The sequence below is a fragment of the Mus musculus genome, chromosome 16, assembly GCF_000001635.26.
Source record: "Mus musculus strain C57BL/6J chromosome 16, GRCm38.p6 C57BL/6J".
Lineage (NCBI taxonomy): Eukaryota > Metazoa > Chordata > Mammalia > Rodentia > Muridae > Mus > Mus musculus.
Genome location: NC_000082.6, coordinates 36,693,760 through 36,706,263, shown reverse-complemented (window position 1 = coordinate 36,706,263; position 12,504 = coordinate 36,693,760). Strand labels below are relative to the sequence as shown.

Here is a 12,504-nt window from a genome sequence, read left to right as displayed (position 1 = left end):
TCATCCCTTGCCCCAAGATCCTGGATGGGCCTTTTTTCTTCTCCTTAAGAACATCACTGTTTTATTCAGTTCTACATTGTATACTAGTTTGTGCCATGTAATGACATCTTACATACAGTCAGTAGTATGCATATTATCGTGTTTAGAAAACTGGGATATTTTATCATGATAGCAAATGATGTAGAAACTTCCAAATTCAGCTTACTGCCATGTGTAGAAGACACTATGTCCTCATAGAAACTGCAGTTTATGAAGGAGAGTTAGCTCTATAACTTGACTTTCCACAAAAGACTCAAAGGTCAATTTCTGGACCTAACAGTGGGCTTTCAGGTGAACGGAACACCTCTGACCCTGGAAGAACCCGAGACTCACATCGCAGCATGATTCTACACTGACCACTTCATCTTTGGCCAAGGGTCTCCTAAGAGCTCCCAGCCTAGCTAACAATGGGCACCTTCTTCTGCATTTCTCACATCTCTGAGGAGACAGCAGAACACTGCTCAGGGCAGGCTCTGCCACTCAGATGTGACCTGGCCAGTCTGTGTTACCACCCTTTGACGTTAGCGGCGGAAGCTATGTATGAAGACTGTGCAGAGGCAAGAAATGTAAAGACTAAAATCTAAAGACTCTGGTAGGTTTTTAGACCGCATACCAGAAGCAGGGAGAGGGTAGGGCAGGGGTGGGCTGCTGCTTCAGGGAGGAAGGAAATGAAGGCGCTAAGCTGCTTTTCTGGAAGTTTTGCTGTTTAGGGAGCCTGGCGGGAACCAATCAGGCTGGAGCCTATGGGAGGCAAGTAATTAGGCAGGACAGGTGGTGAGTGGGTTATGGGTGTATGGGGTGGAGTCAGGACACATCTATCTTCTAGTTCAAGGATAATTACTGATGGCATCCCAGAAGAACAGAAGACCATGGGGGGAGGGGTGGGGTGTGCTCCGCTGTATTACTCAACCGTGAATGGAAAAAAAGAACATTTTCAGAATAAACCTTCAAGAGTTTGGTAGGAAAGAATCACCGGCCTTGCCAGCTGCAGGATTCTGAGACCCCGGGTCCGGCAGAATGGAAACGCTATGGCCTTATAGGGAGGGAAGACAACACAACGCTATTCTTACATTTACATAAAATGAGTCCTGCTCCTCCTTCCTCACAGCTGGGCCTTGAATGTTCTAAACAAACCCTTTGGCTTTGCATGGCACCTTCCAATGTTCTCTTTCACACACAAACACCTATGATCCTGGAAGGAGCATATGGACAACATGTGGACTGGTGGCTTGCCACGGTCACTCTGAGGGGCGCAGGGTCAGGAGTTTCTCTCCCCGTGCAGCGTTCTTGATGTACTTCCTTAGGTTAGAAGAAGAGGCGCTGGCAATCCCTAACTTCTCTATTTGGCTGAAGGGTAATTTGGTAGGGTGCAGCTCACTCAAGTTCCAGTTAGCTTTTGTGCAAAGACAGAGCACTTGGGAGAGAAGAATGTGTGTTTGCTGAGGGTCAGGAAAGGGAATTTGGTTGCAGCCAGAAGGTGCTCTGGGGAGAACTTTGAAGAATGCCGACTCTAAACCCTTGGAGGTAGAAGAATGGGATCATGGGTGATGGCCTTGATTACCAAATGCACATCTAGCTCCTCTTACATGAAAGCCCTTATTATGGGCAAGCCATAGATGGAGTGACCGAGTCACCTTTACCAACGTCAGTGATGGCTTTGTTGCCTGTAGACCGAGCCTCTCTATCACTTCATCCTTTGTCATTTTCAAGGCTTAAAGCATTTCAGATTTTCACAGGTTCTGAGCATTAACCTCATTTGTGCTTCCTCTCAGAGATCTACCAACCCCACAGTACCCCAATCAGACCATAGGCCTTTGCCTCTACTCTGCCACACACACACACACACACACACACACACACCCAGGGATGGTCGGGAAGTTTAGGAAGAGGAGATACCAGAACATTCTTGTACCTTTCTGTACTAGGCACCCAGTGATGGATAGATGGTCTTTGTTTCTTGCACTCATCTTCACGATAGGGATTAGCTTTGGTCATTCAGAGGGACGAAAGTTCAGAGGGTATAAACCCAGACCCATGTACCTATCAGCAAATATCTAATTAATAAGTATCAGTGATGGAATAAAACTCAAAACTACCATGTTTCCTAAACAGGCAGAGCTCCTCTTCCAAAGTGGACATCAGGCACTAGACCCCTATGAGCAGTAGGAGTTTCCAGATTGGGCCAGAGAGAAAGGAAGTAGTAATTAGTTCATCTCTAAAGCAAGATTGTCCCATCTTCCTTTTTCTTTAGCTTCTGACTTTTACTCTGCACAACAAACCACACGGGACATCCACAGAGATCCACACATGAGGCTTTTTAGGGTGAGACCTGAACAACAAGCAGAATCTGGGTTGGGAAAGTTTAAATTTAAATGAGAAATGTTCTCTTTATGGATGGCCTGGTTACCTGTTGCTGTTGTCAAATTTAGCACTGAAACCTTTCAAAGCTTTCTTTCTTTGTTTGTTTTTGTCTTGTTTTGTTGAGACAGTGTTTCTCTGTGGTATAGCCATGACTGTCCCTAGAACTTGCTTCATAGACCAAGGCCTCAAATTTGCAGAGATTTACCTGCCTCTGCCTCATGAGTGCTGAGATTAAAGGCGTGTGCTACCACACCGGGCTAAGTTTTCAAATTCTTGGCTTCCTTTCATCCTGGGACCCTTCCTATGCCCAGTCTGTCACCTAACACTCAACTGTCTCTGTCATTTTCTCTTGAAAACTTTAAAGCTTAGGGAGTCATTGCCTTTATTCCAAACCTAACACACCCATTCTCCCCCATTCTAGAGATCTGATGCATTATTTCTAAGCTATGGGAAATCAGACAATGGCATTATCTGCCTCAGAATAGAATGACAAAAGTCCCCAGTAAGCAAAGAGCTCAACATGTATCTTTTGGATTTATTTCATCTGACTCAAGAGTTTAATGTCAACCAAGACCAGAATGTTAAAGGAAATCCTCTAGAAAGAATTGAAATTATACAAATGTAAGCTATCACGATAGTCTCTGCCTTTGCAAAAGCAGTGGGTAGATTGAATGCTTTACACTCCATACCCCGGCAAACCCATTCACAGTTTGCCTTTTCTGTGAAAGAGGAAGGGAGTGGAGAGACCTGTCATTTAAGGGTAGAATGGAAACTTCAGATGAGCTATGAGAACACATGGGAAGGAGGGAAGGGGACGGGGGTTCTTTGTTTCCCGCCACCGGGTACTTTCCGAGACCATTTCGCTGTGCCAAGTGGGGACTGCCATCTACCCTAAAGTAAGAGGAAAGCAGACCAATGAAGGCACAGTATCTCACCAGCCAAATGCCATATATTCCCAAGTGCATGCAGAACATGCAATAGTTCTTAATTCAGTGTGGTACCAAATGGAAAAAGAGGTTGCAGTTTCTAAATGATGCCATCCATACAGAATAGAGATGGCACCTTTTCCTTTGAATCCAGACTTTATGGTAGGGGTTGGGGGGTTGGGGCTAGATGGTATTTCCCCTTCCACCCCATATAAAGTTCTGCTCGAAGGACATAAGGTATTGTTTGTATGTACTTGGGATGTCCCAAAGTACCCATGTGTTAAAGGCTGACTCCTGAGACGGTGAAAACACCGAGGAGAGGAAGTGAAGGTTTCCCACCACTTGGCCATGCTATCAAAGAGGGCAGACTAAGGGATGCTGGGATTACTCTCTTCTGAACCATCTCACTGCCAGGGGCTGAGTTACTCGGTTTCATCACAGTCGCACCTCAATCCTCAAAGCAACCCTGAGCTGAAACCTCCAAGCCTGTGAGCCAGTGCAAGCCTTTTCCCTTCCCAAGCTGAGTTTCTTTTGTAACAGCAATGCAAAGTTGACCCACACAAGGTAGTAAACAGGGACACAGAGCCCAGCTGGGGAGTATAAGGCCTGGTGCCCCACTGATGGGAGTCTGGTCGCTTGAGGGTTTGCAAATGCACACGCACCTCGGCTCCACTCAGCAGGTTAACAGAAAGCACACCAGCTCAATCTTATCAGAGTTTATGTCCGAGCAAGCAATCTCCGTGAGTGTATTTGCCGTCAGTACTCGATACATTCCCTTAGATAACAGAGCAAATATGACAGAAGTTGAAAGGAAAGGAACCAGCAATGAGCAATGAACTGGAAGGGACAGGGAACACTGGGAGAGAAGTGTGGGTGAGGAAAGTGGGTGGAGGAGGAATTCGGTCCACGCATGCAGAACTGGGCTGGGGGAGGTGAACTAAGCACCAGGCATCAGAGGAGACCGAGCATCTCCTGCACTGTCAAACTCAGTACTGGATGCTTTTTTATCTCCTTCTACCTCTGAAGAAAAGCAAAAGACAATTAGAAGTTCTTTTTTATTTTTCTCAAGGTTATCAGTGGCAGTCCTCAAAGGTCTGGCCTCTATGTGTGGCACACAGCTAGTGAAGCCCAAAGGTACATTTTAACAGAAACCTCCTAAAGTCCTAAGCTCTGCACTGTCCTTATTATACCACCCTAGTTTCCAGAGAGGTTTTCAAGAATGGTTGAGATGTAACCTGTGGAGGAATATTCGCAGGGCCAGGGAGATGGGTCTGTGGGTAAGAGCACTTGCTGCTTGCTCAGAGTCGAGTTCTCAGCATCCACTTTGAGTGAATCATAACACCTGTAACTCTAGCTCCGGGGGGATATGATACCCTCTTCTGGCTTTCACTGGTGTCCAGACACATGGGAGCATACATATACAGACACACAAATACAAATTAATTGTTAAAGAAAAAGCATCCTCAAATTTAAAAGGCATTCACAAACTTATTCTAACCATTGCACGTAGAATTTCTGTTTCTTTATTTTGTTTATTAATATAAAATAAACAAGAAGCTTCAAGCAACACAAAGGGTCAAAGTAAAAATGCCCCTCCCTGATTGCCGTTCATTTCACTGGGTGGAGGTGTCACCGTTAATAGTCTGGTGTGCATTCTTCCACATCTTTCCCTCACTATTTAATATGTACAATGATTAGCCACTTTGTTTATCTTTAAATGACTGACATATTCCTTGTAAGTATCTACAGATCTAGTTGTTCCCAGTGACCACATGAAAATCACTCTGGGAAGTATAACTTATTACAAATTTTCCTAACAATAGATGTTTGGGTTGCTTTTGATTTTTCACTATTAGAAGCAAGGATGCTGTGAATTATTGGAATGAATATTTTAATGTAACTATCAGCGTATCTGCACGTTTTTTTTTTAATTTCATTGTGTTGGCCCAGTCAGAGGAAATAAACTTTTTATGTTGTAATAGCTACTTCAGAAATTAAATTTATATTCCCATAAACAGTAAATGACAATATTGTGCTTTCCACAACCTTTCTGGAAGGGGAAAGTTGCAATCTTAAAAAAAAAAAAGAAATAGGGGGAACATTTTTTTAAAGGTACCCACTCAGGTAACTTGAACTTGACATCCCATCGGCTTCTAGTGGGAAAGGACAAGACTTGTTTGAGGGGCACACACTTGGAGTTTCCCAAAGTCATCTGCCCAGGTTGGTGATTCATGCCCCCACACACTAATCTCAGAGCATATGCAAATTTGGGCCCCAGCAGAATGCACACATACATTTATTTTTGAGTCCTTACTCTGAGCCAGACACTGTTCCAGGAGACAAGGTCTGTGCTCTGAGAACTCACCCTCTTGGTGGGGTCTCAGTGATAAGCAATAAAACACGCAGATGAAATATCTGCCATGAGCAAGTCTGGCAGAGTTTTTAGAACCCACCAGAGCTTGGAGGCCAACTCCTACCACTGTATACCAAGGGACTGGCAGATCCACATACCAAATGCTCCTGATGGCTCTTCTTTGATGTTTCAAATTCTAAATCAAGCCCAAGTCCTAAATCAAGATCCTCTGTATAAATGTGGGCTTTTTTCATACTCCATTTAGTGGATGACCAAGACCAAAACTCAGGAACCACCCTTAACCTCTCTTTCTCCTTCATTAGTAATATACAGCCTTGCCACACTGGGTTTACTTATCTCTTAAGTACCTCTGGGATTCTGTTCTTTTTCACAACCATCTCAGTATATCTCAGCCACTGCCTGCATGTTGCCTTAGCTTAGCTGTTACGGGAAATCTTGGTGGTTCCCACAATGTATGGATTCCACAGTGCTATTCATCTCCCAACTCAAACTCCTTAAGATCTCTCCATTGCTCTTAACAGCAACAACAACACATGCACTCACACACACACACACACACACACACACACACACACACACACACACACACACACGTACACATTCACACACACACACACACATACATACATACATACATACATACACGCACACATGCCTCTTCCCACCATGCCCCATGAAACCATTCACATCCGGTCCTTGCCAGTGTTTGTCCACACCACGCTGCAGCTTTCTCTGCTCAGCCTCACTGGCACTTTTTTCCCTGCCTCACACTCACTGAGCTGCTATCTGATGATCCGGCTTGTGCTACTCCTTTGATTTCAGACCATCATTCCTCAACTCAAAACATGTCTTTGGTTGGAAAAAGAAATCCAATCATTTTGTGCTCTCCTGGTACCTTAACCCAGGCTTTATAGCTGTAGTTCCAGTTCTGTATCTGCATCAGTGTGTACTTTCCTTACAGCATATGAATCCTGGGAGCCAGGACCATGACTGCTTTTGTTTGCCAGTGCAGGAGCCTCATATAAAATGATGCATTATGTGTATGCTGGTTAAAAGAAAAAAAATTAACTCAATATGGGCTAAATTGCTTGGAACAAATGTTTCATGTTTTAAAGTTTACTTAAAAAAAAAGTCAGAGTTAACTATTAGTAATATAGCCATAAAAAAGACACAAAGAATGCCTGGTACTGGGGTATATGAAGTCAGACTCCTATCAGTGGAGAGGTAAGGCTGCCTGTTAGTGAGCCCTGACATTAGAGAGCCTTGAATTTCATGGAGTTTATAAACTATCGGAAGCTTCTTGAATGGAGGGTTAAAGTGAATGAGAAAAAGGTAGGCATGGCAGGCTGCCTGTCACTCCGTGCATGGAGGATGGCTGACAGGAAAGAGACAGTGGTCTGCAGACAAGGAGCTGTGCAGACATTGGGCTAGGGTGACTATTGGCAACCAGAAAAGAAAGAAAGAAAGAAAGAAAGAAAGAAAGAAAGAAAGAAAGAAAGGAAGGAAGGAAGGAAGAAACAAAGAAACAAAGAAGCCAAGCCTGGAACTAAGCAACAGAACCTAGTGACCAAAAATTCGAAGTGAACAAAGTCTCAAAACTGCCGGTTGCTTGACCCTCCCTTACCCACCAGCATTTAGAAACTGAATAGACTGCAAGTAGAGATGGGATAATCTTTGTAACTCCGAAAGTGCACACTTTCATTTTTCCCAAGGACTTCTGAACAAAATAAATTATTATGCTGAAACAAATCCAGGTAGAAGTTCCATTAATTACTCAACATTTCACCCTGTTCCATTGCATTTGGGGCTAGAAGTTTAATTGGCATCTACTTAGGCACTGAGGACTAGTCCCCTGCTCTAGTGTGCATCAGGTTTCAACTCCACCAAACCAACCTGCTCCACTGTGAGAAATGGGGAAGGAGCACGGTGCCAGCTGTCCTGTCTGGTATCTCACTGTAAAACACAGGGCTTCCCTGCATCCAGACTCTCCATCTGTACTAACAGCTGGAGGGGGAGTGAGCTAAGAGGAGGTAAAATGATGTCTCCTGTGTGTAACAGGGCATGGGAGTTCTGGAAGGGATTTCAGGAGACCTCCAGGGGATGGAAACATTCCAAGTGGACACTTTCCCAGCACACACAGCCTTTTCACCCTGAGAGGCTCCATGTTGCTATCCACCATATTGGGGATTTTGTAAGATTTCACTAGTTCTAAGCATGATCCACCCGTCCACCCTGGCACCTACAGGAAATCACTCATGCTTTGTCTAGTGATCTTATCCCCCGTGTCAGTTGTAGGATTTCCCAAATCGTAAGAATATGGCTGGACAGCTGATGGTTCTGTAAAGTACCAATACAACTCTTCTACAAGTGGGGCATAGAAGCAGTTGCCTTTCATCCCAGCACTCTGAAGGCAGAGGCAGGTGGATCTCTTTGAGGACAGCCTAGTTTACACAGAGAGCTCCAAGACAGCCAGGGCTATATAGAGAGACCTTGTCTCAATCAACAAACAAACAAAAACAAAACAAAACAAAATAAACCAAAAAAAATCAAAACAAAAAACCTTTTTACAAAAGCGCAAATGACAGGAATTTCTTTAGGCACGAGAGGGAAGCTAAACTTGACTCTAAAAATGAACTCAGAGAATGGACGAAAGCAAGAGAACTATGAGCCAATACTGCTGAATGGCTGCTGTGCTTATTTTAGCCTCGCTTAATACCTTACTTTAGGGAACAAGAATTGAGATATCATTTATGTGATTAAAAAAATTCTTCCTAAAAATGACTTCTAAGAATAGCAAAAGATCCCACAACTGGCAAGTGATCTTTACAGAGCTCAGGGCCCAGTGATGGGAACTTCACAAGACTCCCTGACCTTAGCACCTTCCTCTGGAACTTCACAATTCTATCGCTGGTCTGTGCGGCACAACTGTGGAAACTCAGATGCTAATCAGGGGCTTGGCTTGACGCTTCTCAACAAGCAAAATGGAACAAGTCGCCAGACCACAAAGGAACTCACTTAAGTGCAGGGGTTTCCAATAAGTGCGTTGCAATTGGAATAGCTGGTCTTCAGAAAACCGACTCAACGGTTGCCTAGTCAACAGTTTTTGTGTGCAGATTATCGTCTCTGAGTTTTAACATCAATAATACTTCATGCTAGTTATCATTTTATCTGACACAGTAACAGAATTTTGTGAACCTTTTGTTTCTATATTATAACCCTTACATATGTCTACACGCTGCTGTACTGTCACACACATATGTCCTCTGACTGTAAGTTGTGGGAGAGTTTTTGATAAGCATTGTTTTTGTAAGACTCTGCAAACAAGTAATGTCTCTACAGTTTTATCTGAAAGGTATTTTGTGATGTTTAGTTTAAAAATAAGGAAAAAGGTAAAGACTGGGGAAATGGGCTCATTCCTAGGATTTCTTGAGGGGGTGCAATGCCATAGCTATTGTGTTTGAATGGAAGCCACACAAAAAGAGATGGTCTGGCTGGGTGTATGGGCAGCAATGGTGGGAAGGACTAAATTTACATATTTTCTCAATGAAAACAGTTGAAGCAACTCACCCAAAGTTATGAGTATTCAGAGGCAGAGTTTGAAGTCTAACTACACAGTCACTGCTATAGCTTGGGCTTGGAGTGTTTCCCAAAGGCCCAAGTGTTAAAGATTTGGACCCAGTTTGGCACCATTGAGAGGTGCTAGAACATTCAATAGATGGGGGCCTCGAGGAAGGTAATTGGAAAGTGGCCTCAAGGAACATATTGGGACCCCGGTCCTATCCTGTTGCTCTGTCACTATTCTTAGCCACCTTGAAGAGGGCAGCCTCTTCTACCATGTGACCCTATGTGAATTCACTGCCTGATCACAGCCCCCAAAGCAATGAGGCCAACCAACCATGGACTGAGAATTCTAAGATTGTGAGCCAAGATAAACCTTTCCTCTTTTCAACTTGATTGCCTCAGTTATTTTGTTATAGTAACAGCCATCTCACTGTTCCTTGTGTTTCCTAGCCACAAAAGAAGAACAAGTAAGTTTCTTCAAGCTTAGCTTTAAACAGTCTTACTTGGGTCCAAATCATAGCTAGTCCTATCACCATGGTTAAGGCCTCCTTCATTTTGTACAAGCAGTATATAGAGTACTTTTAAGCCTTTTAATTAATTCTTACAAAAACTGTATGAAATGATATTATTATCCATGTTTACTGCAGGCTTTAAAGAGTTCAGTAAATTACCAGAGTCACACAGACATCTATTATACAAACTCAAAAAAGCATCATCTAGAGCAGCAGTTCTCCACCTTCCTAATGCTGCGACCCTTCAATACAGTTCCTCATGTTGTGCGGACCCCCAACCATAAAATTATTTCGTTGCTACTTCATAACTATAATTTTGCTACTGTTATGAATCATAATATGAATATCAGTGTTTTTGATGGTCTTAGGCGACCCCTGTGAAAGGGTCATTTGATCGCCAAGAGAGTCTCAACCCACAGGCTGAGAATCACTGGTCCATAGAGCAGATGCAGTATTACTGATGGCACGCCACATAGTCAGGGACAATATCTGTCAAAGTAGCTATTTCCCCTCAGAGTGCCGGGGTCTCAGTTTCTCATCTGTGAAATGAAAGTGAACCTGGATAATCATTGTAGACTTCACTTTCCACACTCTGGTAAAACACCGACCAACTTCCACTTAGGGAAGACCAGGCTAGCACCACACCCTGTAATATTGTCGTGTCTCAAGGGCCTAGCGACTAACATCATGTGGCTGGCTCAGAGACTTGGAGCCATGCTTTTTACAGTTAGTGTGTTGGATACTCTAGTATATATTTGGCTATAGTGGCTGTATTTTTTTAATGCCCATTGAAAATGTTCAAACAAACAAAAACAAAAAAACTGGGCAGTTTAAAATATTTAGGGCACCAGGGTTTATACCCTGACAGGTTCTTCATCTGCAGGCATTCTTGTTCTGTCTAGAAGACTGACTGCTCCATCAGAAGACCCAGGTTGGGAAACATGATGTCAGGGGCTGATGGAAGCAGACCTCTATTTTCCTAAGGCAGCTCAAACAGGAATTTTGTCCCCAGCTGCCACAGACTTGGAGAAGAAAAATTCAACATACTGGAGAAAAGACTGTAGATAACTCCAGAATTCTTACAAATTTGCACTTAGGGTCTAAGTTGGTTAACTATTCTGGTGGTGTTTGAGTACCTAAAGCCTAACGAGGCTACACATGCTTCCTGTCCACTGTGTACGTTCAGCATCTAGTTGTTAGCTTTAGACATCTTATAAAGCCTCCGTCTGGCCAAACAAGTTGAAAGCCAGCCTGCCACAGGAATGCTGCCTTTTCTCGGTTCCCTACCCTTTTGCAACCCTCCCTCCTTTTATTCCCAACATTAAGCTCTGGTAGACTCTAGTTTCCGTGAGATTTGATTACATCTGAGCAACTCTCTAGCTCATAGAAAGGGCATTCTGCCTCCATTTTCATATTACATCTGCCTGGACGAACCATTGAAGCTTCCAATTGGTCGGCGAGCAAACTGATATTCCCAAAGGGGAGCAAGTGGGAAGTGAGTCGGAATAAAACTGGGTGGACCGTCCAAAGGAAATGAAAATTCTTGTTTGCAGAGTCACAGCTACAGGCTAATGTGAACAGAGCCCAGAGAGCCTTCCCTTCTCTCTCCTTTCCTATTCGGCCTCACTCACAGACAAGACCTTTTGCCCTGTTTCCAAGAGGTACCTTAAGACATTCAGATTCTGAGTGAGACCCTTAGTGTGGAGGTAGAAAGAAAGGTGCAGGGCAGCCGGACGGGCTGATAAAGAGGAGGTGGACGCAAAAAGGAGGAAAATATCAAATGACAGGTACTAGCGGATGGCCTGTAAGAGACTCAAATTTATGCCCAACACTCCTTCATACACTACCGACGCAATCTAACTTGTCAGGAAAGAATAAATGTACTCTGGGCCAAAATGGTTGTCGTCGCATCTACACTCTGAAAGCAAGTTTGACACGGGGTAAAGGACAGGGAAAGGGGTATTAAGAAGTTGAAGAATGGTGATTTCGCCTGTATAGATTCGGTTTTAGGCATCAAGCATCTAACAACACCTGTTGGGGCGTAAATCCAAAGGCTGGGGTTTCTTTTTGATTGCATGTTTCCGAAGGCCCTGGGCTAATAAAGGAAGAAAACAACAGGTTCCCACTGGCCGACTCTCGATCCGGCCCCTGCACCTCCCGGTGCCAGGAGCTACCCAAGTGCACCGCCCCGCGGGTGGCCGGCTCTGCAGGGCCAGGCAAATGGCTTCCTGTCTCGTGTGGCCCCGGATGGGACTCCCCCTTTTTTCAGGGCTCACCTGCTGGGAGCCAGGTGAAGAGGAGCAGGCCAGCAGCGAGCAATCCGCAGCCCATGCTGGCCCCCTCGCTGGCTACAGAGGCTCAAGGGCCCCGGAGAGGCGAGTCTTTCTTCATCAGCCGCCGGCCAGGACACGCATCTCCGAGGAGCCCGTAGGTCGAACTATGCGACGGGAGCGTCCCCTCTGGCCCCCACAGGTACGGCCCAGCCCACCGGTACCTGAGGCTCTCTGAGCTCCGCCCCAGCCCAGGGCTGTCTCGGTTTCCTGCTCCGCCCCGGCTTGGGGACCGCAAGCCTCCGCCCTACCTGTCACAGGCTGCCAGGTGACCCATCTCCGCAGGAAACAGAGCCTCTAGCCGTCTCCGTCTGCGCGCGCGGAGGAACTTGTCACTGGCTCCCCTAATTTCTAAGTCACCCTCACCCCTTGCAATTCTTTCCTGGTTCTAGAATTACGTG

General features: G+C 44.8%; 1 protein-coding gene across 3 annotated transcripts in view; it reads right to left on the bottom strand.

Annotated features, from left to right (window-relative positions):
- Positions 1-12,286, bottom strand: part of Ildr1 (immunoglobulin-like domain containing receptor 1) — a 32,827-nt gene extending 20,541 nt beyond the window's left edge. For all 3 annotated transcript variants that reach the window (NM_001285788.1, NM_134109.2, NM_001285791.1), the window contains exon 1: positions 12,050-12,286. In NM_001285788.1, coding sequence (NP_001272717.1) covers positions 12,050-12,104 — 55 coding nt within the window. In that variant the 5' untranslated portion in view covers positions 12,105-12,286. The remainder of the gene's footprint in view (positions 1-12,049) is intronic.
- Positions 12,287-12,504: the final 218 nt, after the last annotated feature.